The 27,293-nt window shown below is 37.2% G+C and overlaps 3 protein-coding genes across 4 annotated transcripts; 1 reads left to right on the top strand and 2 right to left on the bottom strand.

Annotated features, from left to right (window-relative positions):
- The first annotated feature begins 905 nt into the window (after positions 1-905).
- Positions 906-13,702, top strand: LOC107779945 (ATPase family AAA domain-containing protein At1g05910-like). The gene is made up of 11 exons (XM_016600451.2): positions 906-1,100; positions 4,874-5,139; positions 5,698-5,799; positions 5,958-7,763; positions 7,843-8,031; positions 8,128-8,267; positions 11,001-11,243; positions 11,875-12,061; positions 12,621-12,686; positions 12,778-13,027; positions 13,193-13,702. Exons 2-11 carry the CDS (start codon positions 4,915-4,917, stop codon positions 13,567-13,569), a joined length of 3,585 nt encoding a protein of 1,194 aa, XP_016455937.1. The 5' UTR covers positions 906-1,100; positions 4,874-4,914; the 3' UTR covers positions 13,570-13,702.
- A 385-nt stretch (positions 13,703-14,087) lies between these two features.
- On the bottom strand, positions 14,088-15,673 carry LOC107779946 (aspartyl protease AED3-like). Its single transcript, XM_016600452.2, has one exon. The coding sequence runs from the start codon at positions 15,532-15,534 to the stop codon at positions 14,230-14,232; it is 1,305 nt and encodes a 434-aa protein (XP_016455938.2). The 5' UTR covers positions 15,535-15,673; the 3' UTR covers positions 14,088-14,229.
- Positions 15,674-19,517: 3,844 nt separating this feature from the next.
- On the bottom strand, positions 19,518-26,975 carry LOC107779947 (universal stress protein A-like protein). 2 transcript variants are annotated; one of them, XM_016600453.2, is made up of 5 exons: positions 26,552-26,975; positions 26,319-26,422; positions 24,551-24,669; positions 22,270-22,359; positions 19,518-19,933 (listed from the first exon to the last, which is right to left on the bottom strand). In XM_016600453.2, the coding sequence occupies exons 1-4, from the start codon at positions 26,760-26,762 to the stop codon at positions 22,281-22,283; spliced, it is 513 nt and encodes a 170-aa protein (XP_016455939.1). In that variant the 5' UTR covers positions 26,763-26,975; the 3' UTR covers positions 19,518-19,933; positions 22,270-22,280. The 2 variants fall into 2 exon arrangements, with proteins under 2 accessions (XP_016455939.1, XP_016455940.1); XM_016600454.2 differs by having other exon boundaries at positions 19,518-19,896; positions 26,552-26,933.
- Between the last annotated feature and the right edge of the window lie 318 nt (positions 26,976-27,293).

Here is a 27,293-nt window from a genome sequence, read left to right as displayed (position 1 = left end):
GTTCGTTTTCAGGACCATTTCAGGCTTTCAGCTCGACAAATATGAGTAACACTTACCTTGACATGTCTGCCTTTTGTGTCTAAATGACACAATAAAAGCGTGCTTAAAGTGTTATGAATCAAAATGACCAAAACATAAGGCTGAGGGTATATTTGGAAACTTAGCAAATTATATTTGAGACCCGGTTAGATGGAGTATATACGATATACCTATATATACAATAGAAAACATTCTACTAGAGAAAAAGTTATGAACTTGATTTATTTTATTTTACTTAGTTTCTCAGAGGATAGATCTAGAACCTCCCTTCCTTCTCCCCTTTTCATTTTTTCTTCCTATGGAAGATTTGGTTACTTGTTTTAAACATTTGTAATTATTTGAAGATGAACTCTTATATTTGTGTATTTGGTTCTCATAATCCATTTCAATATAATATGAGTTCACTACATGAAGCGTGAACAACTTTAGCGTCTGTCGATGTATATGACCTATAATTTTCATATATAGATAACTCAACATCCAATAGTTATAATCCAAATCATAAATAAATTATAGTGGGTGTTTGGACATAAGAATTGTAAAATTATGAAAAAAAATGATTTTTTTTCCAAATAAAAGTGGTATTTAAAAATTAGAGTTGTGTTTGGACATAAATATAATTTTGGGTTATTTTTAAATTTTTATGACCGATCTGAGTGAAAATTTTGAAAAATAAATTTTTGGAGTTTTTCAAAATTTTAAGCGAAAATTTTTTGGAAAAAAGAAAAAAAAAATTTATAACCAAACGGGTTCTAAAAAAGAATAAAAACAAAAATACCCCGCACAAAGTGCATTACGGGTCGAATCCGCCCCGCCCCGTTAAAGTCCACCCTATATTAACAAAACCGAAACACACATTGGCTCCTTATTTCGTCGTCACCAACACCTCTCAGCCCCCCCCCCCCCACACAAAGTTCTCCAGCTTTCCTCCTGTTAAACACGCCGGCGACGGCGAAAGTCCCCGAACTTCTCATCAAATTGAAGCATTCACATTGGAATTTTCACCTCCATACTCTACTGTGCGTGTCCACTTGTTTACTGCTCCGCGTTTCGCCTTTCTGGTGAGACAGCTTTCTCTGCTTTTCCTTATCCTTTTCATCTTTATTTTAAGCCTTGTTATAACGCATTGAATTAATTTTGCTGCTCCGTTTGTTCTTTAAGTGCTATTATTTGAATTCAAATAGAACCCTAGATTATTGCTAATTACTTTGCATGCCTGTCTGATGTGCTTTTGTTTTTCTGGCGCTTTAAGGTTCTTTGCAATGTGCAGTTGTTTTTGTTACATTTTGTCCCTGTTTTGTTTTCTTTCTTTGCCATATTATCTGCTCTAGGGTTTTTGAGACTTGTGAATTTTATGCTTATTCAAAGGTTGCGCTTTCACCTTTTGATCCCCAGTGAGGAAAAGCTTTACGAAAATTTAAGGAAGGAATTGGTATTCTTTGTGAGGAAAAATAATGTTTTTTGAATGACAGTGGTGTCCGGACCAAATTGCGTGCAACCTCGATTGTTCCACCTGCTACTTCCACTAGCATAGGTACCTGTAGCTCTGCCCACCAAGGGAGGGGTTGCACAATTCGGTTCGTGCATAATTTTGATTTTACTAGTGAAGAATAAACATAGAATAAGAAAAATTGTGAAACATTGGAGAAAAAGATGGAAGAGTGGAATAAAAAGGGGGCGACCACCATTATCACTCTCTTTTTAATCTTCCTCCTTTTACTTGTTATAAGAAGATTATTGTGGGGGAGAAGTTCTATTACTGTCTTCAAATCTGAATAATAACAACTCCAGAGTGCTCTTGCTTGACTTTTGTATATGCGTTTGCTATGGTGAGATTTTGATATAAGACAGAGGGGATGTATGGCTTCAGTTATCATCTTTCTATAGTAAGGAGGAAGACGGAAAATTATGGCCTTTTGGTACTGTCCCTTCTTGTCTATATTTTCATCCATGTGGTACTTATACTTTCTTGAGCCGAGGGTCTGTACACGCTACCCTCCCCAAACCCCACGGTGTGGGATAATTCTGGTATGTTGTTGTTGTTGAAGACGGAAAATTATGTTGGTATTGCTGAGAGAGTTCACTTGTGTTCGTATTAGCTTAATGAAAAGCCATATATTTTTGGTTAATGAAGTTCATAATATCCAGACTATCTTGGAGATTCTGGGGTGTAACTTTTGGAGTCTTCATACAAAACAAAGATCTGCCTTTGGGAGTTAAATATAAGTCTTCAGGAACATGGCAAGGACTATTTAAAAGTTTTATTCTCAAAATATTTAAAAGTTCAAGAAACTGTCAAACTCAAAAAAACAATATTTGTTACTTGGTGGTAGAGCAGTTGTGATAAATAGTGTATATGATGCTATGCCCACTTATACTATGTCACTAAGCTAAATATAACTTAGTGACTTGCATTACTCAAGACAACCTGCAGAAAAAGGGGATTTATCTGTAGCTGGTGCTATATGTGTGAGGATGCCTTGGAATCTGTCGATCACCTTCTCCTACATTTTAAACTCACATGGCTTTTATGGTTAATGTTTCTAAGCGTTTTTGGAGTACACCACACTAAGGTTAGGTTATACCATGGAACATTCAGCAAGTTTTAATCATTTGGAATGGGCAGACCACTGCAAAAACTTGCTGGCAACTTTGAAGATCAGTTTCCTTCTCCATATTCTGGAGTATTTGGCTTGAGAGAAATAGTAGATACTTTTGTGAAAATATAGAACATATCCAAGAGGTTGTGAGTTCGAGTCACCCCAAGAGCAAGGTGGGGAGTTCTTGGAGGGAGGGAGCCGAGGGTCTATCGGAAACAGCCTCTCTACCCCAGGGTAGGGGTAAGGTCTGTGTACACACTACCCTCCCCAGACCCCACTAGTGGGATTATACTGGGTTGTTGTTGTTGTTGTTGTTGTTGTCCTCTGTAAAATATAAATGTGTTAAGAATCTGTTCTTCTGGTGTAAGAGGAAAACAGTTACTGATTTTGTTTCTCTGTCTGATCTTATGTACTCCTTCAACCTATAGACGGAGAAGAACTTCCTTTGTACGGTAGTACTTATACAGTACCTCCTTGGTACTTATCAATAAATCTTTTACCCTCTTATAAAGAAAATCTTAAGACTAAAATCCAAGTTTATCATTATGCTAGCATTTTGATGCAAGCTAGGAATTGTTTACAATGTTGAGAAGTGATAGAGTTCCTCAGTTCCTTCAAAATTGTCAAGGAGTTGGGTTTTGTAATCTCATATTAGAGACAGCCACTAAGATAGTGCTGTTGTTGATGCTATAGATCATTATGTATTTATCAGAATAAAAAAGTTCATTGGTAGTCTCAAGAGTCATGAAGACTTCTTACAGTGGTTTTGTTGGATACTTGGAGTTTTGGAGGTTAGTCTGGTTGTAATACTTGCAGGCAGAGAGAAGTAGGTATGAGGTGAGCTGCAATGTTTCTAAAAACAAAAGTGCAAGAAAGAGGTTCATTAGGCTTCAAGTAGAAAAGCAAGAAGTGAAGCGCACAATTTACAAAAAAAATAAAAGTACCAATATATATGATTATAGTACTATCATAGTAAAATTTCAATTGAAATGGCTTGTTCCAGCATTCAGTATACAGTAATGTCAATATTAATCCAATTCATAAAGTGAGATTTAAAGAATCGACCACTTCTTGTTGGAATCACTGTGCGTCATTTGATGAAGCGCACACTTATTTAGGCACACGATTTTGTCCATGAAGCGATTACTCCTTGCTTCACATTGCTTCATCGCTTTAAGCAGGAATTGATGGCTTTTAATAATATCGGAGCTGGCATTCGTTCTCTACCGTTCTCTATGTTACATCTATGAATCCTACAGTATTCTTGCCAACAAATATACTTATTATCTTTTGAAGCAAGTGTATACATGTTCGTCCAAATTGAGCATCAGTGTCTGTAGAAACTCTGAATCGTATAAGTTTATCTGATAAGGTACTTAATATAATGTGGTGGGAGAACTTCCTAGTATAAAAGTGGTATACAAAAGTAAAGAACCTAAATAAAAATTTGATTCTCTACAAATAACACCGAATCTTCTAAATTGACAGCCCCCTCTTGGGTTCTCCAAACAACAAAAACAAATTACTCCTCAGCTCCAAACAAGTCGGGTAGCTATATAAATTCTAAATTCTTTCTGACTATGTTTCTCCATGTAAACTCTTTTCTTTTTTGTTTTTTGATAAGGTTCTCTAGTTAAATTTATCTCAAGCCAATTTCCTACAAAACAAAAGTAAAAGGTACTTGATGTTCTCTATATTTTCTTCTTGAGTGCTCCTAAGAGTTAACAAAAACAAAAAGACAACCTTTCATCTGTACACTGATTCATATAATGTGAATTTGCCGACTATATTAGTTTTGCAACCAACTGGTCTTCAAAACTAGTGGACCGTCCCGGTTTCAAGCTCTTGGAACATCAACACTATGATAATGGTTACCATTTATCTTTTACTGGCATCACTGAGTGGTAAATAGTTGAAATAACTGAATTCAAACTAAGTCACTCAATTAAATAAGAGGGTATTAGCTTCGTTAATAAGATCAGAAATGCATGATTATATAATGTCTAAATTCCTAATTCATTGTTCTTGTATGTTACATTCTCCTTTTAACAGGCATTGAGCAGAAAATTGTAATTTTAAAAGCCTTTTGTTTGGGTCTACAAGTGTAATCATGTTTTGAATTATGTGATGTATATGCTCCAGTCCTATTCTTTAGACAAGTAGATATGCAGTACTATGCTTCTTATGTGGATGTTGAATCTGCAGTTTGCTGACATTTTGATCTGCATGTATAGGTTAGAAGGTATATTTCCATGGGGAGACATTTGTAACCAAAATGTATTCTAAACGATCTGGTCAAGCTGATGGCGCTGATTCAGGGCCAGTTCGTACAAGTGACAGGCTTCGGCGAAGGCCAACATTGTATGGTCGCCCCTACTTGTATTATACCCCAAAAATTATCCGCCCTAAGAGAAGCAAGACCAAGACAAGGACTGCAGCATCTCAGATTGCGAAGATGTTGCGTCCAGGGAGTCGGCCAGTGCGGACACAAGATCCAGATGTATGACTGTTTCTTGTTTTTTCTGTCTATTGATTTGGTTTGGTCATCTTGTGGACAAAGCACATCTTCCATTTTTTGGTTCTTAAAACTCAAGATCTGTTTTATCTTTAAGTTTACTCTGAATTGACAGTTAAGGGCTGGTGAACATATCTTAAGTTATATGACATTACCATTCTTTTCATGCTTATGGTAGTGAATGTGAGGTATCTGATATGCAGTTGGATTTACCTAATGTCACTACTTATAAATTGTTACAACAATAAATGTTGCGTTTTGGAAACTCTTACCATGGTGCCTGCTTAGTTAAATTTCATCAATGGATTATTCTGTATATGGCATTGGATGGCGATATCTGCACCAAATTCTTCCATCTCTGCTGAAGTTAACCTTGTTCTATGTGTGGTTGGGAATTATTATTTTTCCTTTGTCTACCCATTTGATTCTGTTAGTTTTGTTTTCATGATATTTGTCTTCTTATTTGCACATATTTCATAAGGTATTTGAAAAATTATTTATGAGAAAAAAGAACAGTAAGGTGTTTGAAATGATTTTTGGCAGTCAGTTGCCGCCAACCTTCGCCGCTCTACTAGAAAGAGGAGAATTTCTGTGAACCTTGAAGGATATACAGATAGCTCTGGAACTGAGGATAATGACCTAATGGTAAGATTTTTATTGTCTTGCTAGCATGCATTTCCAACTCAAAATGTAAAGTAACATATAGCAAGTCATCTGTGAATATTGAATTATCTAATTGGCCATATACTACGAGAAATGGTAGATGTTACTTTGAAACTCGGTTTAATGTGAATTTGTTTCAGAACCCGAAGTATCGAAGTTCCAGGAAACGGATAGATAATAACAGCGCAAGTCAGGATGACCTCAACCCTCGACGTGAAGGACTGCGTCCTCGTCGTGCAGGATTACGACCTCGACGGGCAAGAACAGTTGCAAGACAGCAGTTAAATCTAAGGTCTGATGATGAACAAGATACTTCTGACGAGAAGATTGGCCAGGATGATCCTGAAAATGGAAATGATGTAGATGATAATGATGCTGATGATGGTGAGGCAGAGGATGAGGGTGGCGGTGACGGTGATGGAGAGGATGAGGGTGAAGATGAAGGCGACGAAGATGGTGATGATGAGGAGGGTGAAGAACAGGATGGTAGAAGGCGATATGACCTCCGCAACCGAGCTGATGTAAGTAGGCTTTCTATGGAAGGAGCTAAACAAAGGCCAAGATCTCCTCGTAGAGTACTTCAGCAAGGGATGGGAACCAAGGTGAACAGAGATGTGAGAAGAGGATCCCGAGTTCATAAACGTCATCGGATGACACGTGGTGATGACTCTGATGATTCTCTTCTTGTAGATGAGCTGGACCAAGGTCCTCCAATTCCTTGGGGTAGAGGTGGGAACAGATCTGGACCACCTTGGCTTTTAGGGGGATTAGACATGCAAGGAGCATCATCGTGGGGATTAAATGTGGCTGCATCTGGATGGGGTCATCAAAGTGAGGCGTTCGCTAATTTGACATCCGGAATTCAAACTGCTGGGCCAAGCTCCAAGGGAGGGGCTGATATTCATCCACTCCAAGTGGATGAAACTGTAAGCTTTGATGACATTGGTGGGCTTTCTGAATATATTGATGCGCTGAAAGAAATGGTATTTTTTCCACTATTATATCCAGACTTCTTTGCAAGTTATAACATCACCCCACCAAGAGGGGTTTTATTGTGTGGACCTCCGGGCACAGGTAAAACACTGATCGCGAGAGCATTAGCTTGTGCTGCATCAAAGGCTGGCCAGAAAGTCAGTTTTTATATGCGGAAGGGTGCTGATGTCCTGAGCAAATGGGTGGGTGAGGCTGAAAGACAGTTAAAATTGTTATTTGAAGAAGCTCAGAGGAACCAACCTTCCATCATTTTCTTTGATGAGATTGATGGGCTTGCTCCTGTTAGGTCTAGCAAGCAGGAGCAGATTCATAACTCCATTGTGTCAACTTTGCTGGCTTTGATGGATGGTCTTGACTCTCGAGGGCAAGTAGTCTTGATTGGTGCAACCAATAGGGTTGATGCCATTGATGGAGCCTTGAGGCGACCTGGAAGATTTGATCGTGAATTTAATTTTCCTTTACCTGGCCTTGAGGCACGCGCTGAAATATTGGATATTCACACTAGGAAGTGGAAGCAGCCTCCTTCGAAAGAGCTAAAAATGGAACTTGCAGCTAGTTGCGTGGGATATTGTGGTGCTGATCTAAAGGCATTGTGCACAGAAGCTGCTATTCGTGCATTCCGTGAAAAGTATCCTCAAGTTTACACTAGTGATGACAAGTTTCTGATAGATGTTGAATCAGTCACGGTGGAAAAGTGTCATTTTTTAGAGGCCATGACAACAATCACTCCAGCTGCCCATAGAGGCTCAATTGTGCACTCTAGGCCATTATCTTCTGTTGTTGCACCTTGTCTGCACGGACCTCTCCGGAAAGCTATGAGCATGATTTCGGATATTTTTCCTCTTTCAGTTTCTTCAGAATTGAGCAAACTTTCCATGCTCTCCTATGGTTCTGCTATTCCTCTTGTGTACAGACCTCGACTTCTGCTATGTGGTGGTGAAGGTGTTGGGCTGGTAAACTTCAGACCTCTCTTTTATAAGTTGGAGAAATATGGACTTCACACTAAATATACTTACTCATGTAGTTTTCCAGGATCATGTAGGGCCTGCAATTTTACACGAATTGGAAAAATTTCCTGTTCATTCACTTGGACTTCCATCCCTTCTTTCTGACCCCGGCGCCAAGACACCAGAGGAGGCATTAGTTCACATATTTAGTGAAGCAAGGAGAACAACCCCGTCAATACTCTATTTACCTCAATTCCATCTTTGGTGGGAGAATGTGGGTTATTGTTCGCATCTTTCTTTTTCCTCCTAGGTGCTTTATTTTGACATTTTTAGTGCAACAATTATTTTTTGACCCTGCTTATTTCTTCAGGCACACGAGCAGCTTAAAGCTGTTCTGCAGACACTGTTGGAAGAGCTGCCATCTGACTTGCCTATACTATTATTTGGGACTTCCTCAGTACCACTTTCTGATCTACCTGATGAACCTTCAGTATTTTCACACCATAGCATGTATGCTCTATTTAGCTTGAACTCCACCTTTAGTTGTCTTTTCATTAGCACAATTCTCTTTGCATACTCTGGATATGCTTATCATCTACCTTCATTTCATCAGTTATCTAACTTTTCACCAGCTGCTTATAAATTTTACTTCCTCATCTTAGTTGGCTAAAAGTTTCATGTTAAGTTCTGTTTGGAGGTTGATGTGTTCAATGATGTTATTTATGTTTGTGGATAGTTCTCAAAAGAGGGAATAATTGTATCAATGATGGTATTGGTTTCTGCCTATTTTGTAGTTTCTGCAGCTAGCTTTTTATCCTGAACATCACGGACAATATATTCCTTTTAGGATAAAACTGATGTTTGCAGTCACAGAAAGTTCTGACTCCGAAGTTCAGTGGGGTCAAAGTTAACACTTCTTCTCCAAAGGTTGTGAGAATAAGTTAGGTAGGAGGAGAAGCAAGGATGCCCTCTGGGCCTAAATCACATTTTGAGTAGTGGTGGTTATCTCAAGGTTTTTATCTGAAAGTAGTCTTGGATATATTTTTTTTTGGCCAAATACATAGTCCGCCCCTTAAAATTGGCTTCAAATTCCATTTAGACATTCCAACTAAGACTTGTACCTATTGGATACTTCAACCCTAATAGAAGTGTGCCTATTGAACCCACCAGCTGATGTGGCAAAAGAAGTGACTTTTACCCAAACTTTGAGCGCGTGACTACTTAAATATGTTACTAATATTTTTTCTTTTTTATCCGCCATCTCCTTTCTCTGTCTAACACCCACATCAGATGTGGCCGGCGACATCGTCGGTAGAGAGCACTGCAACAATTTTGAAAATGACCTGGTAGTGTGAAGGTGTTGTTAAAGGGATGTTGGTCTTAAATTGACTGTCTGGTAATTGTCGATAATGGTCCCAAGAGATGGTGGTGAAGATGTAGCGTATTTGGTGGTGTATGATGGCCGAAAGAGACGATGGTTTAAGGTGAAAGCACAGTAAAAATACGTCTTGGTAGTGAAATGATCTTAAGGGGTTACATGGTTTGCTCAAATGGTTTAATTACCGGAGAAGATGAAGGCAATATTGATGCAACAATGGAGGTAATTGTATGAAATAGAAAAGCAATGGTGGTATTGGTGGTGAAGCGGTGTCGGCAGTGGAGTTAAGGTGGAGTTTTTAATTAGAAAATGTGATTCTTTTTTTTACAAAAATGTTGATTGTTTAGCTTAATTAGAATATGGAGTTAATATTGGACCCATTCAAGCTTCTGAATTTTTCCGTGAAAGAGAAGCTATTGATTGTTTGGTCGGAAGGTGGAATACATTGACATCGCGGGGAGGGGGCCGGGACAGCAGTGGGGTTCTTTTCTCTTTCTTTTGTTTTTTGTTTTTTCCTAAGGCATTTTTTTAGATTAAAAAATCGCGTGGCTTGTTTTTATTCGTTAATTTTGCCATGTCACGTGTGTGCAGTTCACTCGCCTAGTTTTACTTCCACACATTATGAGAGGTGTTCAATAGGTACACTTCTATTGGAGTTAAAGTGTTCAATAGGTACAAGTCTTAGTTGGAGTGTTTAAATGGAATTTGGGACCAACTTTAAGGGGTTGTCTATGGATTTGGCCTTTTTTTGTTTTTTGAAAAAGAAAGTAGTCTTGGATATATTGGTTGCTCTTTGCCTTCCCTTGTTGTTATCATGGAATTGTATCATAAAATTTTGTGTGAATATGACTTCTTGCTACATTTAAGAAAAGTTACTTTTGCCTTCGTCTAGGCAATATGGAACCTCCTAGTCTTACCAGTAGTATTAGTAATATTCTTATATTTTCTTGTTCCTAGATCTTTGTTATTACACGTGTCATTCTCACCAATAGTATTAGTACTATTGTTGTATTTCTTATTTCTAGATCTTTGTTATTACACGTTGTGTCTTTGTTATTTCTTGTTGTTATTGTTTATTACTTCCTTTTCACTGTTCCTTGAGCCGAGGGTCTATCGGAAACAACCTCCCTACCTTGTAAGGCCTGTGTACACATTACCCTCTCCGGCCCCCACTTGTGGGATTACACTGAATTTGTTGACCCTTCTCTTTTCTTGTGAATAGCTGTTTACGGTTCAGTTTTTGATGGACCTATTTAAGATGGCCACGAACTATTTTTAAATCCTTATTAGTTCTCTACTCCTTTTTTTAAATAAAGAAATTGAAAGATGGTCGACAAAGTTATTCTATCCAACCCCAAAGGATGCTTTATACAAACTAAACATATGGGTTCTATGTGAGCTCCAAATGTTAAGGATAGTTTTTTTTATTTGCATTATCCCATAACATTTGCTTTTAAGAATATGATCTCCTTAATCACTGATGATAGAGGGTCCAGGTGGTGTAGCGCTGCTTTCGGTTGGTGGACTAGATAATGATGACGACAACTCCATTTCAGAAAGCTAAATATGACTGCACCTGGGCGTTACCATATTTATGGAAAATAAAATACAAAGTATTACTGAAAATTGCGTTGCAGAAGGTGTTAATTTTCTTTTGGGTTCCTCCCATTACAATCTCTACAATATTCTTTGTTGCTTAAATTTGGAGCTTGCATTGAACCTAACGTGTTGGATAGAATAACTTCGTCATCTGTAATTAGATATGTTTTTCTCTTTTTGTTTTGGTTAATGACCCGATAAGTGTTATATATGAGTCCATTTTTGAAGTAATAGTAACAGATGTACCTTATCTCCTGTTTTCACAGCTTGTGTTTGGATACTCCATCAGATGAAGACAGGTCTCTGTTCTTTGATCGTCTCATAGAAGCTGCTTTGTCAATTCAAGTTGAAGCTACGAATAAGTCCGATAAATTGGACTCCCTTCCTGACCTCCCAAAGGCACCAAAGGTGTCTGCTGGACCAAAGGCATCTGAATTAAAAGCCAAAGCTGAAGCTCAGGGCCATGCCCTTAGGCGATTGAGGATGTGCCTGCGTGATGTATGCAACCGGTATATATTTGATCTGAGAAAGCAGATTAGCTGGAAATTCATAACATGGTTTCCAAACTTTTGTTGAAGTAACTACATTCCATGGTGGTATCCACATACTTCTTTATATTTTCAGATACTAGATCTTAATTTTATGTTTGGAAAGTGCAATTGCAGAGAATGTCTAATTTCTGTGTCTGAATGTATTTGCATGTCTTTCATGAAATTTTTGTTGTTCAGGACATAAGAAACTCTATTGGATGAAGTAATCGCCCTCTTATATGTGGAAGTTCCTCTATGTTGATTACACAGCAAATCATAGAAAAAAGTTTCAGCTGGAGAAATGGTCTTTTAGGAATGGGTTTTATACTATATTGGTCAAATTGGTGCATGGCCTTGTTTTGTTTTTTTTTGGTGCTGTTTTCACATCCTTGTGCATTAGTCCTCACTTCAACCATTTGGCTCATCTGCACATTTTTGTTTATGTTTTTCAGTTTGTTATTTTCTTCCCTTCTCCCTCTGCATGTTTGGTATGTGCCTTTCTGCTGGTTTTGGTCAGGGTTTATGTGTAACAAATTATTTTCACTTGTTGATCTTGACCGTGTCATATGGAAGTTAATATTGATCATCCATCACATGTCATTCAATGCAGGATTCTGTACGATAAACGTTTTAGCGCCTTCCATTATCCAGTAATGGATGAGGATGCTCCAAACTACCGTTCGATCATCCAGAACCCAATGGACATGGCAACTCTGCTGCAGTGCGTGGACAGTGGGAAGTATGTCACCTCCAAAGCTTTCTTAGAAGATTTTGACCTCATTGTCGCCAACGCAAAGGTAAATGCTACTCTTTAATGCATTTGATCTTTCTCTATGTCAATCTGTCAAACTTCCTGGATGGCAGGTCGGCAATTCTTAGTCCATTTCTTCGTGCTAGTATTAGGAGGATATTAGGAACCCCCACTTTACAAATTGTGATTGTCTATGAGCAAACTCTGTTTTGCCATTGTATGTCATCTTTCGCCCCCCAACCACCCTATTCAAAACTTGGGATAAGTTAGCACTGCATCAATCACTTTTAAATTGGCCAAGCTTGCTATCTAGTTTTTATAGTTCTGGTCAATGTACTCTGGAATGCCATTGAATATGTATACCAGCTAATCACTTTGTGGTATGTATTCATTACAAATGGTTAAATCAGATCCCGAGACAACGTGGTGTTCTAAAGATTAATTACATAGTTGGGATTGTAAGTGGGAACGGCTCTTTTCTGTAGAATTTGTCCGTCAGACTGATTTCCAAGGATACCTTAACTGCAATGGATAAGTCATATTATTGGATAAGTAGTTTATATCAATGTGGTGTCACATTTTGATGTTTTAAGCCTATGTTGCAGAAGTACAATGGGGATGATTACAATGGAGCGAGGATTGTTAGTAGAGCTTACGAGCTCCGAGATTCAGTATGTTCTCGGTGATTGGTCTCCAATTATCTCTGGTGTACTTTCTTGCATAGTTTGAGTTGCTTTGACACCGGGTGATGTCTTTCTGCAGGTACATGGAATGCTTTCCCAAATGGATCCTGCCTTAGTTGCCTTCTGTGAGAAGATTGCTGCCGAAGGGGGTCCAGTGTCAGTTCCTGACGAATTAGGTGAATATGCATTGCCACAAACTCCTGTCTTACAGTTGACTACTATGACTAGAGCAAGTGCCCGCCTTCGTAATGTCCAGCCAGAAGTCAACTTAGATAAGAGCTATGAAGCACCGAAAAGGCACAAGAAACAGGTTGATTCTGCACAATCAGGTAAATAATTTTTGTATTTGCTAAATAACTGTTGTTAAAATCCAGTTCCTGGTACATCTTTCTTTGTAAACCTTACATTTTGATAGCTGCCCGTTGTTGCTATAGTATTTTTGGAACAAAGAAAATCCTCTTGTGGCTGACAATGATGTTCTATCTGTGCTTCAGTGCCAGATGATGAATTACAACCTCAGGATTCATTGCCTTCCAAGTCATCTAATGACCACGAAGAAGATGCTTTAGAGCAAATGCCAGAAAGCACTTTTGCTGATAGGAATCAACCTGCAGATGTGCCAGATACAAGTGGATGCACACCTCTAGATGTTACAATGTCAGATGCTGAAATGTCCTGTAAAATCGAGTCAGTGAAGCAGCAGCTCGTGAAGCGGTCGAAGGACTATGGCATTCCTCAGCTGGAAAGATTATACACTCGTATCATGAAGGGTGTTTTCGAAACAAAAACTGCTGTGACAAACGAAGATCTTAAGACTTCAATTTTGAGTTTTTTGTTAAAATTTGCGGAGGATGAGTCAGTTTTAGTGTAGCACCAATTTTTCCGCCATGAAATTTTTTATATTTTAGTTTCAACAGTTTATTGATCCGCTCATTGAAATGTCAACTAATTTGCATCTGTTGTGCTACACGGGAAAAAGAAAAGAAAAGAAAATTATAGTCTTATTTCTGGCCCATCTTCTGTGCGTACGCACTTAATTCATTACTATTTCCCTCTCCTGTACACGCTCTTCATTCTTGGCGATTAGAACTGGTGAGCTGCATAATTTCTTAAAACCTGAAAGTGAATAGAGTAGTATGTGGTCCTTTCTTCTTTTCTGTTGTGGTTCATGTGTTTGTTATGTGTTGGAGTTTTCAGGGGAAGAGAGTTAGGGTAGAAACTACTTGCTGTGGTTGGATTTTAGGTAATGCGTTCAAATCCAGGAAAATATTTGTTGTATATGTTATGTCCAAGTCGACTGACTTGGTTCTCTGCATAATTTATTAAAATTGAACTAGAACAAGCATAAAGTAAAAGAAGAAAACTACGAAATGTAAGCAGTAATTCTCATCTCATGAATTGCTTTAACATTTAAAGAAAAAACAGGTTGAATTACACCAGATACAGTATCTCTTCTGAATAGGGCAGGGACATAAAGAGAATCAAAGGACTTTTTGACTTTTCGTTGAGGGAAATAAGGGGGGGTTCAAATCTAGTTACAAAGTTCACGAGCAATTCCCAAACGAGAATTAGCAGTGTCAAACAAAATCCTGAGGTTCTGCTGCTGCAAATTGGCTATAACATTCAACACAGAGTTCACATTGGTTGGTGCTGCTGCCATTGCCAAACATGCCACTGGACTTGCACTGCTGTGTATCAAAGTGTTCTCCATTGGCAGCACTAAATCCATTCCTGTGAAGTGCAATGTAATGGCTGGTGCTACTGCTTCATTTGTTGATGCAAAGCATGTGTCAAATGCACCCAAGGAGCTAAATGGGCCTTTCACTTGTTTCCTGAACTCATCCCGGGTTGCATTATAAGCTGGCTGAACGAATCGGGTAATGACCGTACCCGAGTCAATTATGGTACCCGCACCGGTATTCGTGTCGAAAGCTAGGAGCTCAGGAGCTATTGGAACTAGGACTCTTCCCACGCTTATACCGGTCAAGTTCACATAGTACAAAGACGGTCGGTGTGGGTTCTTAAGAAGTGGGGTAAATTTAATATTCTTGGGTTGGCCCAAGGGACCAAGTTTGAGTGATCCGGAGAAATAATAGGATTTGAAACTTGGTAAACAATATGAGAATACACCCGAATAGAGTGATGCTGATTGTGAGAGTAGTGACATGGAGCCCCGACCGAAGCCCAATAACCCTTGAGGGGGAATTGAGCTCCCAGATATGGCACTGATGCACCCAAAAGAATAATTCGGTATAACATCAGTGCCTAGTCTAAGAACATCACGAGACAATGTAGCATAGAATGATGAGGCGCCACCATAAGATTGGTTAAAAAAGCAAGCACCCGGTGCACCAGCGGGGCAAGATTGTCCCCGGACTTGTGTACATTGGGGTGCTGAACATTCCGTGGACCCATAAGTCGACGACATGTTCGGGGCAAACATAGTAGAGGTGCACCCGGTGCAGCCACTGCATGGCACCCATCCAGTATCGCTACTGGTATCCAAGACCATAAACAAGAGCTGGCCCGGGGTACCAATCTTGGTCCGAACAACATAGTTACCAATGTTGAATACTTGTTGGCCCGAAGCAATAGGGGCTGAATTGGGCTTTTGGTCCACTAAACTGGATAAATAAGAAAGCCTTTGTGGATCTTTTGAGGCCATGTTGATAACAGTATTTTCCCAAGAAGTAGGTTTTGGTGTATTGAAAGGTGAGCATTTGCCATAAATGGGAATGACTGAAAGATCTTCATTAGTAGATGCACATGAATCAAAAGCTGAAGCTTTTGTTGAAAGAAGAGTAATGAAGAGGAATGTAGCAATGGCTAAAGCCATGATTTTTTCTTATCTTAACAGGGGCTTGACTTAACCACAACCCTGGAAAAGATAAGAATTTTGATAAGAGGATATATGTCAAACAAGAAAGAAACAAATATATATAGAAGACACCCCAACCCTTTCTCATCTCACTCCATGCAGCATCTCTCATGTGAATTGTTGTGGTAACCAGAAGTGTATACAGAATTTCAAAGTTACTACTTGTTGCTGCTGTTTCTTTTTTTCTATCCTTGAGTCGAAAGTCTATCAGAAATACCCTCTTTACCTTCAAAAGTAAGGGCTAAGGTCTGCGTATACACTGTCTTCCCTAGATTAGAGGCGGATCCAGAATTTAATATTTATGGGCTACTGCAACGACATCGAGTAAATTTTCAATAGTAATTAGGTTCACGTTCAAATATTTATAGATATTTAGTGAATTTTTCGAACACATTTACACAGTTTGAACAAAAGCTATTGGGTTCACGTAAACCCGTAGGTCGCAAGGTAAATCCATTCCTGCCCGAGACTCCACTTGTAAGATTATACTGAATTTATTGTTGTTATTTTTGTAATATGTGCACATAATTCAAGTCAAAAGCAACTAATGTAGTTGAACAGACAAACTCGCTCTAGATCCATCTATGATGGTTTGGCATGGAAACATAGACGGATGTGATCTTTTGATTGCTGGTTTATCCAGAACTTTTGATACGAAGTTTATATATTAGATTTGAAATCATAATTTTAGCAATACAATTAATTCAATGTATGGTTAAATCCATTAAATATAAATTTTGGATCCGCGGATGTGAAATTCTTGGTCGATATCCGGCATTTCACGTGAGTTTTTGGTACGTCAATTGATATTTGTACAGAAGCTAGCTAAGACACAAAATGGGAGTGACAATAGTCATACTTAGCTCCATAAATAATAAAAGAAGACAAAAGTAAAGGATAGTTTTTATGGGGAAGAGACGAGATTGATCAGAAAAAAATCAGAAGAGAGTTTGGATCCTAATAAATATCTGCTGAACAGCGAAGCTCCAATGCTTCCGATTTATGTCGTTATTAGCCACTCCAATTTGTCATTGTACTTCAACATGTGAATAAAATATAATAAAATCATTAGAATAAAATATTGTCCATACACATTTTAACTAATTTACCACTCTTGACACTTTCTACTCAATTCAAATAGAACAAAATTATGGAACTGAACTTCCTTTCTTAAGCAAAAAAGTTTGGTAAGTTTGAGAGAATTATTAAGACGATGATTATTAACCTATCAAAGTAGAAACTCAAGAACTTCTCATCTCACTTTATATGTATTAATCCTTTTCTGCTTAGCCACCAATTCAAGTTAAGTGCCTCTTTATTTATAGGTCCAGTTCAAATACTTCTATGATTCATGTATTTGATTGGACCACATGAACTGTCACGAAACAATACAGCTTTTGAGAAGTTTAAGGTGTGTTTGGTATCCATACAAGAAGTCCCGAGTTCAAGCCCTTAGAATCGAACTTTTTAAGTAGCGAGCGCTTTATCCCCTTAGCAAAGGTCACCCAATAATGCATATGCGAATCTAGGATTTTTAGAATATGGTTGCACAACTAAAGAAAAAAGAAAAAATGAATTAAGTGAAAATTGATTAAAGTTCCTCTAGGTAAATAATTCATCATTTTACCAAGCATACCATTCAGCTTTTTTGGAACTTGGGGTCAACAAATAGTATTAGATCTAGGGGTGTACAAAGAAAACCGATAAACCACACCAAACCGACCGGAAAAAAAACCCGATTGTGGTTTGGTTTAGTACTGGGGAAAAAAATACCATAATTGGTTTGGTTTGATTTTAACTAAAAAAAATCAATGCGAAACCAAACCAACCCGATAGTACATAATATAATTTTTTAAAAATATTTTATACATATAAATAGTTATTGTAATGCAAATTATAAATATTTCTTAAACTTTTTCACAGTTTTATCTTTTAACGTATTATTTCAAGTTTGAACTTCACATTCTTGAATAGTAAATAAATTTTATAGCCCATAAATGTAGTAACTCAAACAAAGTTCAAATCAATACTAATGCTAACGAAAGAAATTTAACTCAACACTAGAAATGATGATAGTGTTGGATATCTATTTTTTGGTTTTACATCGGTTTATAATAAAAATGCATTACTTAGTTTATCTTTTTCTTTAGTGCTTAGTTATGTAATTCAAGTACTTATTAGCTATACTTATTTTAGCATGACCTATATAGTATTTTTAGATTATGTTAATTTTTATTATGGTTTATTAATTAGTAATATTTATTTTATGCAATTTTATTATCTTTGTTATTAAATATTTTAATATAATGCTATGACTTATCTCATATTATTGTGTTATTTTCTTGAAAAATATATTATATAATAGTATCTTACTAGGACTAAAGAAATATTTGGAGCACAAGTTACATATTTTGTGCTATGAAGAAAAACCCGAAAAATCCCGAAATATCGAGATTGAAAAATCCAACTTTCTTGGTTTGGTTTGATTTATAGATTTAAAAATCTGACACCATTGATTTGGTTTGGTAATAGAAAAATTCGAACCAACAGACCAATGTACACCCCTAATTAAATCAAATATAGAAAATATATACATAAAATATATAATTTGACGAAAATAGTATGGTTCACATACTCTATATTTTAGGCAGTAAATCCGCTCCTGCTAACATAAATTGAGATTAGTGAATTAGATACTGGATATGTAAAAGAAAAATCCAAGAGAGAAAATGATATTTAGTTGGGCCACAAGTAGTGTGTTTTGTCCATAAGCAAAAAAGAGGCACGAGATGCGGTCGGTCACGGGGTTTCATGTCATTAACAATATTAGAAAACCAGTACAAGCCAATCAGTCAAATCACATGTAATAATGCAATATTTTCTAGCTCAATAGATCTCTTGGACCTGTAATTATTAGTACTAATTAAGAAAATGATACTCCTATTAGCAGTACGTAACAGTTTTCTTCAAACTTGGACAGATGAGAAGAAATAGTTTAATATTTTCGCCTCCGCTGAGATTTGAAGCTTAAATCTCATGTTTCTGCTCACTTCATTTACCATATTCCTAGATGCCTAACTAGGTATAATTAATTAAATCGAAACAAGTGTTTGTAAGAGGGGACTAATTAAATCATTATTTGTTTTAAGAAAATATTAAGAACTATATGTATCAACACCGTACTCTTTATCTCATCAAGAATTATATGTAATGTATCAACTCCGTACTCGGATTTCCGCCTTTCTTTTTGGTATCGGGGAATAACTTTTTCCAGCAAAATTCCTGTGAAATTCTTTTCACATTATCTATCAATCTCAGCTACTGTATCAGTAAAGTTAGTATATGTATAAATTTTTCCTTGTATTTGTCAAATCTGTTCTAAAACAGTCGGAAACAGCTTCTCTTTGCGTATACCCCATACTTTCCAAAACCCACTTGTAGATTATACTGAATATATTATCGCTACAGTATATCTATAATTTTGTCATAATATCAAGACTTTATAATTATACACCGGCAAGAAAAGAATTTTGAATCTAACTCAAACCTAACGTGAAAACTCAACAAACACAAAGTAACAAAGTACTTTCCTATCAAACATCTAATCAAAATGGGAGAAAAGCATTAAACAAAAAGTATCTTCTTTTGGGAAATGACATTGGTGGGGAATTCCAGATACTCAAAGACAGAGCCTTCAGTTTCAAACCTTCTTTTTTTTCAATGATTAGGAGCTTAACAAGGGTCCACTGTGTTCACGAGGCCTTCTATTCATTTCAAACATTATACAGAATTTAATATAAATTTCCAATAGTATGTTGGTCCTCTGCAAGTTGCAGCCCCAAAAAAGGACCAGAGACTCAGATTGGACGAATAACATGTCAGTTTCTCTTGGCTTCATCTACTCATCTTTAATAGTAAAAGATATTCTGGATCACCAGATGCACACTTTCAAGAATCCAATGAATAAATAATAAGGGAACTGTTGATACATTTCAGTGTAATTACAATAAAGGGAAAGCGATTTTCAAGACATTATGGGATTACAAGCGATGATAATCATCTTTGAAAATCTTCACATCTTCATTGATGATGATAATTAAGTAGTTCTTGCACTCACAAATGATGTAAATCTGCATAGTTGCAAACAGCACATGTGGAAATACACAAACCAAGATCCACCTCTGAAAATTAATGCAAAACACACGTGATTTACAGCATAGGTACGGCCAGTCAAGCTTATTCCAGTTTATAGATTGCAATTCTTGATTGAGGAAACACATTCCATGCATCTCATGAGCAACCCATCACTACAGCTCAAGGCTAATCATCCAAAGAACGACGGAATGTGTTACCAAACCTTATGCAAAGACCAATACACCATCAGCATTGTCAATTTGCAAGTTATTGAAAACAGAGATGAAAAAGAAGCCTAAAGAAGTAAAAATATGGCGATCGACATTCCTTACAATTCTTTAACATTCACACAGTCACCTATATTCTAAAAGCATAATCATCCCCAAGTTCGGATAGAGAGATGAAATAGGTTGATGACTAGCATAAAAATAGCCAAATTATAAGAAATCCTCACAATGTGAGCTTGTTCGGACGTACTCTCTTACACACGCAAATCGCGATAGATCGACAACTAGATGTAGGTAACAGGTAAGAGGTTCCACCTCATTGCCGCATGAGTACAACAACTATGTCTCAATCTCAAACAAATTGGAGTACATTGCCACATGAGTAATGGAGAGAAATAAGCGAGGAGTTTCACACCACAGACGAATGAATTTAGTCTCACCATATTGACACCCAGTTCTGGTGCTAGTTAGGAAAGCTGCATCTTATAAAGCTGATGGCGGTAAAGAAGCTTGTCGAAGAGAATCGAATTTACATTGATAGCTGGAATATGAGTTTGTCGACAGAAGGTTAAAATCAACTTAGTGAATACCTTAAAGAAAAAGAGAGTTGATATTGCATGCCGACAAAGGACCAAGACTCCAGAGAAAAAGGACTAGAGAGTGTGGCTACACCTATTTTAAATCGTCATATTGTGGGATAAATATAAACAAGAACAGAGAGCAATAAAGTTGCAGAAATAGCAAGAATTGGTGAGGATTCTTTTGGGTGAGTCTGAAGGCTACTCCTTCCTGCATAATTGGTAGAATGGTACATGAATTTAAAGCTAATTGCAGATTACAAGAACTAATTGAAATAGAAATCGAGATTTATACTCCAAGCGGCTAGTAAACAGCCTGAAGACCATAGATTTTGTGAAAAGAGAAAAAAAACAGTGAAGTTCGGGTCGAATTTGATTAGTTATTCAACTTATAAAAGTTTGTGTGAAATGAGGAACAATCCTAATTCTTGGATTCTTAATTGTGTCATAATCATAAAGAATATTCTAAACAAGCATTCAATCAACTACACGTCAATCCCAAACTAGTTGAAGGCAGCTAGAGAAATTCTATATACTCAATATGGTCTAATACGGATCAATATTCTGCACATTATTCTTAATACTTTCAAGACGTCTCTTCAAACTTAAGGTGATGAAGCACCTTAAGTTTGTTTATTTTGGCAAAACACTAGAAAATACCGAGGTAGACAATCTCCTAAATAGTACCGCGGAATAGTGATCGATCACCAAGCAAGAGCAGAAGTCATGATGAAATTCTTTCTCCTCCCAAGTTGATAAGTAATTTCGTAACAGAAAGTGCTTCTTGTAGGATCGAAAAGAAATATATTATTAATCACCGGAAAGACGTTAGTAATGCAAATTTCAAGATATCATCAATGCGAATTGTCGCCTCTTGGGGAACCGAGAAAGTGAATGACCGAAAATTTATTGTTCAGAGGGGACTCACCCAAAATCCACTACCATGAACAAAGAAAGACCAAGACTTTTTCGGATAGTAATCAGAAATACAATGTGAAGAAGTACTCAATAGACAAACTCTAAATTTTTCTATATAGGTTACTCCATAGCCAAACTCTAATGCTAGAAGGAAGAAAAAAACTAGGACTTTTCAAGAACAATGAATAGGAATTCAACATGCAAGGTGGGACTTAATATCCTAACTCTGATACTACGAAGAAAAAGAAGAGATCAAAAGGTATTCTGGAATATTTTGGTGGAGAAGTCCCCAGCAATCTGAAGTGACAGTACCATCGAAATGATCGCTTAAAAGGGGCATTGTACCACTGGATCAGTCACCGACGACTATAAGAGTGGTGCCTAGACAACGGTTACCAGAAAAAGATACAACAACAACACAACAACGACCCAGTGAAATCCCACTAGTGGGGTCCGGGAAAAAAGATAAGTATAGTAAATTTATGAAAACAAAGAAAAAAAAATGTTTATCACGATAGTATACTCTACTACCATGTGAAAATGAAAAAAGAGAAAAGAGAAAGAGATGATTCTTGGAAAGTTGCACATGTTGACTAGATTCTAGCAATATGTGAAAAGAGACAGGAATGAAAAGTTAACTCTTGAAATTGGTTAATTGAACATACAAGAGGTCTCCTTATATAAGAATTTGAACATCATGAAATAAGGAAAGTCTCCCAATTCTTGAAATTCTCAGATGTAACATAATATTAAGCAGTGCTGACAGTATTTATTTCACATAGTGTTAAAGGGAAAGAAAGGGGGAAATGCTATACAAGAAGCAATAGCAAACATACCTAGAACTGCATCAAGAAGTACCCTTAACAATAATTACAGGGCATTGTGCATGGTTTGAGCAATAGTTGCTTACACTCCCCAGAAACATCCTGTTTAGATTTAAAATCAGTCAAATACATGTCTGTGTAGAAGAAGTGATCATGTATGATCAATAACCATATAATCGAGTGGAACTACTTCTAGAATTCAGATTGGCAATAAACAGCATGATTTTAACCAAGATAAAGATCCGCATCCATCAATTACGTATGTTAGGTTATGGTAAAAGGTACAATTTCAGAAACAAGTATAAATGATTTTGAAGCCAGGGGTAAAGAGCCCTTTTCTGTAGCAGGTTGACCAGAAAATCACTTGCTTCACTCCACAACTGCACCTACTAATCTTTGATTCATTTACTTGTTGCCAGAATATACTTGTCTATGAATAGCACAGAAAATTAAGGCTCATTTTTAAAAGTAATACTCCAGTTAAGATGCCTCATTTTTTTATGAAGTTTAAGTGACTAATTCAGTTAACGTATACAAAAAGTACCTAATAAAGTAACTAGCCATCAGTTTTAAATAAAAAAAACTGCAACTTAAAGTGATTGCCTCCAGATGACATAGTTGATAATAACGCATATACTCTGCTGTATGCCTGGACAAGAGGGAGGTGCAACCAGGGGCGGACGCATGTTCAACGAAGCGGTATCACGCGACACCGCTTCGTCCGAAAATCTTACACAATATATGTATTAATATTGTGAGGAATCCAGTAAGTAGAAAAAAATGACACCACTTCACACACATCTATCTCCTGGCACGTTGGGCCTGATTTGCTCCAAGAGTTCACAGGTTCGAACCTCAAAGAAGTAGAATTGAACTCAGAACCTTTTCTAACTTAGGATTCAATAAAACCTATGGATTAAGGCATTTCTTGTATAAAAATACGATAATTATAGTTATTTATTTTCATTCCTCTATAAATTTCGACACTGCTTACAAAAATTCCTGCATATGCCCCTGGGTGCAAATTCTGGATTGCATAAAAAGACTCTTTAGGACCATAGCCAATTTGAAAAGAAGATACAAAGGAAAACTTAGGTAGATGAGCAGGGTAAGAAGGAATGCTTTACTTTATGCTTTCTTCATAGATTTCCATCACTAAAGTAAATTCATTGCTCAACTAACGAAATCGTGTAAAAATTACGGGACAACATAAAATAAGGGTTTCAGCTCTATCTACTATTGCTTTAGCTGTACAAACGTATATTGAATTGCCATTTTTCGACATCCAGTGTCTATTGCACTACTTTGAGTTGTTGGTAATTCTTCATCGGTCAATAGATTAATTAGCTACATTTCAATCTCAAACTAGTTGGGGACAGCTGTATGAATCCCCTGTGGGGTTCTACAAAATTAGAGATTCTCTAAATCTCACACTTATCCCTTTACTGCGGTACAAGTCTCCAACCAATCGAACTATAAAAGAACTTGGCGAAGCAACAAACTTGATGTAAGTATAACAAATACTAGATGTTAATCCCAGCTAGTTGGTAGCTCTTCATCATGTTTTTCTTCTCGTTCACATGTGCTAGGTAAGCAAAAAGTTCTTGCGTTAAGACAAGAAATGAATAGTGCAAGTTATTTAACCTTATTACATTATTTTTCTCACTCTTTGAAGAAGAATAAAAGCAAGCAAAGCTAATGCTTGGAAAATACTCCATCCATCCCAATTTATGTAAAAGTGTTTGACAGGGTATGGAGTTTAGAGAAAGAAAGAAAGCACGACTTTTAAAACTTGTGATCTGAAATATGTCATAGATATTTATGTGGTTATAAATCGTCTCACTACGGGTAAAATGGAAAGTTTGAAGTTAAATTGTTTCTAAAATATAGAAATGTCTCATCCTTTTGGGACAAACAAAAAAGGTAAGTATGTTACAAAATTGGGACATAGGGAGTAACATGTATGACTTAAAGTTTTAGGACCAATGAGCTAGTTGAATTGTGCGAGCATTCTCATAGAAGAATCAGGACATAAGTTATCCAAAATATTTACATATGGCTTTGTTGACTAAAGTGGTAGAGATCCTAAACTACGTCCAGTTACTGAGATCCCAAAATAACTTTTCTACAAGACTGTTCAGCAAAATGTTAAAAACTACTCATTTACAGCGACCACAAAAGCTCATGCTCGCCATGTTGAATGGAAAACCATCTACACATGCTTTTGGTAAAGAGGGTTATCCAGTCAGAATAAATCAACAATAACAACATCATCCAGGTTGAGAATTTATACCTTTTAAAGGGACCAAAAGCACGGGAACCCATCACTAGCAGATCAGCATGCATTTCTTCAACAGCATCACAAATTTTCTCCTTTGGATCCCCAATAAGTACTTGGGTCTTAACATTTGCCTGATTCAGAAAGAACCTTTCCCCATCAATAAACATAGAAAGAAAGAACACCAATCATGATTTTTGATGCCATATTAGGCTTCTGCTTTGCTTTCTAATATCTTCTAGATGAAGTGGAGGTTAGCATCTGGAGTCCTGTGTGACAAGAGAGTGTCACCGATACTCAAAGGTAAGTTTTATAAAGCGGTGGTTAGACCGGCCATGATGTATGGGCCTGAGTGTTGGCCCGTTAAGAACTCACATATCCAGAAGATGAAAGTAGCAGAAATGAGGATGTTGCGGTGGATGTGCGGGCACACTAGGATAGATAAGATTAGGAATGATGATATTCGGGAGAAGGTGCATGTGGCTCCCATTGATGACAAGATGCGGGAAGCGAGGCTTAGATGGTTCGGACATGTTCAGAGGAGAAGTCTAGATGCTCTGGTACGGAGGTATGAGCAGCTGGTTGTGGAGGGCACGAGAAGAGGTAGAGGGCGGTCTAAGAAGTATTGGGGAGAGGTGATCAGGCAGGATATGGCGAGACTCCAGATTTCCGAGGACATGACACTAGATAGGAAGATGTGGAGGTCGAGTATTAGGGTTGTAGGTTAGGAGGTAGTTGAGTCGTGCCTTACTTCGTACCATTGTGGGACTAGCTATGTAGGGGTTTTGTCTGAGATTGCTAGTGGCAATATTGTGGCTTACTATTTCACTTTTCAGTGCATGTCCTATTTACTAGCTATCGCTTTTTCTTTGCATCTTTCTTCTAGATTTCATGGTGTACCTATTGTTCTTATGATTGTTGTGGTGATACTAATATTTACTAATATTGTCTCTCTTTGCTTTGCATCCTTCTTCTGGATTTCATGGTGTTTCTATTTATCCTATGATTGTTGTTGTGATACTAATATTGTCTCTTTTTTGCCCTTTTGTCCTTTTTTTTTTTTTGAGCCGAGGGTCTTTCGGAAACAGCCTCTCTACTCCTTCGGGGTAGGGGTAAGGTCTGCGTACACACTATCCTCCCCAGACCCCATTAGTGGAATTTTACTGGGTTGTTGTTGTTGTTGTATTTATCAGTGACTTAATTTCCAACACATCACATCAAAGGATAAAAATTTAAACGTATCAAGCAAAACGTCAATGTCAGTGCAGCAAAAAGGATGTCGCGGTGGAGTCAAATTGCTAACGCAGGAAACATAAAGAAAACATGATGTAGATCAGAAGCACCAACCAACTCCAATTACGAATACCTTCTGTTACAATTTAAATTGCACCCTTTTCATTTTGAGACGTCACCAAAATTATGATACCGGAAGGGGAGCAACGGTCAAGTTGTCTCTGTGTGACCTATAGGTCACGGGTTTGGGCTGTGAAATCAGCCACCGATGCTTGTATCAGAGCAGGCTGCCTACATTACACCCCTTGGGGTGCGGCCCTTCTCCGGACCCTCCGTGAACGCGGGATGCTTTGTGCACCGCGCTGCCCTTTCCAGTACATTTCTATAGAATCTATATAAATTCATAATTTATAATATAGTTTCATGTTCATTAAAGTATTCAATTTTAAACTTCGATGAGGTATTTCCTCTATCAAACTACCTGTTCAACCATGTAAGTTGTGTAACGGCAAGATAACTTTCATAGATAGAAAAAGAGTAAAAATCTCACATTTTTACTAGCACAAATCTCAGTAGCATGGTTCAAAATGGCCTGAGTGATCCGCTTTTGGTGTGCCTCAATCGCAGCATTAAACGCAGGCACCTCAATATCACCTGTTAATCTCCATAATTTAGTAGTACCAAAAATTAACAAGAAATGTAAACTCTAATCAATCAATCAACTAAGCCTTAATCCAAAGAAAAATGAATTAAAACACAAAGATAATAAGAGATGGACTTAACTGGGACCACCAAAAGGGATAGCTGCAGGATTAAGACCAGCAGCAATGGACGGTGGAGATTGAACGTGGAGAATAACAAAGGAGCCTTGTGGTTCTCCAGAATCGGGATCATGGGGTTTGAGCTTGATATTGTCAAGAGCCCAATTCAAGGCGTTCATGCTCTCTTCACTCCCGTCAACGGACAAGATCACACACTTCAACTTTCCGGTCATGGTTGTTTCTGTAAATTCGAGTAAAATTGGTACTGAATTTTTACTTGGAATCAGCTATTTTTTTGTGCAATAATTGAAATATCAAGAAATGAATTCCGGCTGTATAAATCCTGAAATCCTTCGAATTTGATGTAAGTTCTTCCTTGGACGTTTTAACATACCACCATTTTCAACCTTTCGTGGCCTTTTCCCTTTTTTTATTTTATTTTTTGTGTGTTTGGCTGGAAAAAATAATGTATATATCTATTAATCTATATCTATATTATTATAAAATCACCAATAATTTATACTAAATATTGAATGACAAATATATTTCTGAAATATTAACAGACTTTTATGCCCTCAATATTGCACATTTCTCTAAAAGAAATAATTTCATATTGGATAGAATTGTAATAACTAGAATTTATATACGATGCACACTAGGATTCATATTCTTCAACGAATTTATTATTATAAAAGCATGAATAATTTATACTAAATGTTGAACGACAAATATATCCCTTAAATATTAACAGACTTTTATGCCCT

This window comes from Nicotiana tabacum, chromosome 12 (assembly GCF_000715075.1).
Source record: "Nicotiana tabacum cultivar K326 chromosome 12, ASM71507v2, whole genome shotgun sequence".
NCBI classification, from domain to species: Eukaryota; Viridiplantae; Streptophyta; class Magnoliopsida; order Solanales; family Solanaceae; genus Nicotiana; species Nicotiana tabacum.
The sequence above is the reverse complement of the archived record's forward strand: the minus strand, read 5'-3'. Positions and strand labels throughout refer to the sequence as shown.

Excerpts from the sequence above, each read along its gene's own strand:
- LOC107779945 (XM_016600451.2), top strand. The coding sequence starts at position 4,915 with ATGTATTCTAAACGATCTGGTCAAGCTGATGGCGCTGATTCAGGGCCA. Across the intron at positions 11,244-11,874 it reads CTGCGTGATGTATGCAACCG|GATTCTGTACGATAAACGTT; the intron begins GTATATATTTGA and ends CATTCAATGCAG. Across the intron at positions 13,028-13,192 it reads GGTTGATTCTGCACAATCAG|TGCCAGATGATGAATTACAA; the intron begins GTAAATAATTTT and ends TCTGTGCTTCAG.
- LOC107779946 (XM_016600452.2), bottom strand. The coding sequence starts at position 15,534 with ATGGCTTTAGCCATTGCTACATTCCTCTTCATTACTCTTCTTTCAACA.
- LOC107779947 (XM_016600453.2), bottom strand. The coding sequence starts at position 26,762 with ATGACCGGAAAGTTGAAGTGTGTGATCTTGTCCGTTGACGGGAGTGAA. Across the intron at positions 24,670-26,318 it reads AGATTTGTGCTAGTAAAAAT|GCAAATGTTAAGACCCAAGT; the intron begins GTGAGATTTTTA and ends TTTCTGAATCAG. Across the intron at positions 22,360-24,550 it reads GCTTTTGGTCCCTTTAAAAG|GATGTTTCTGGGGAGTGTAA; the intron begins GTATAAATTCTC and ends AAATCTAAACAG.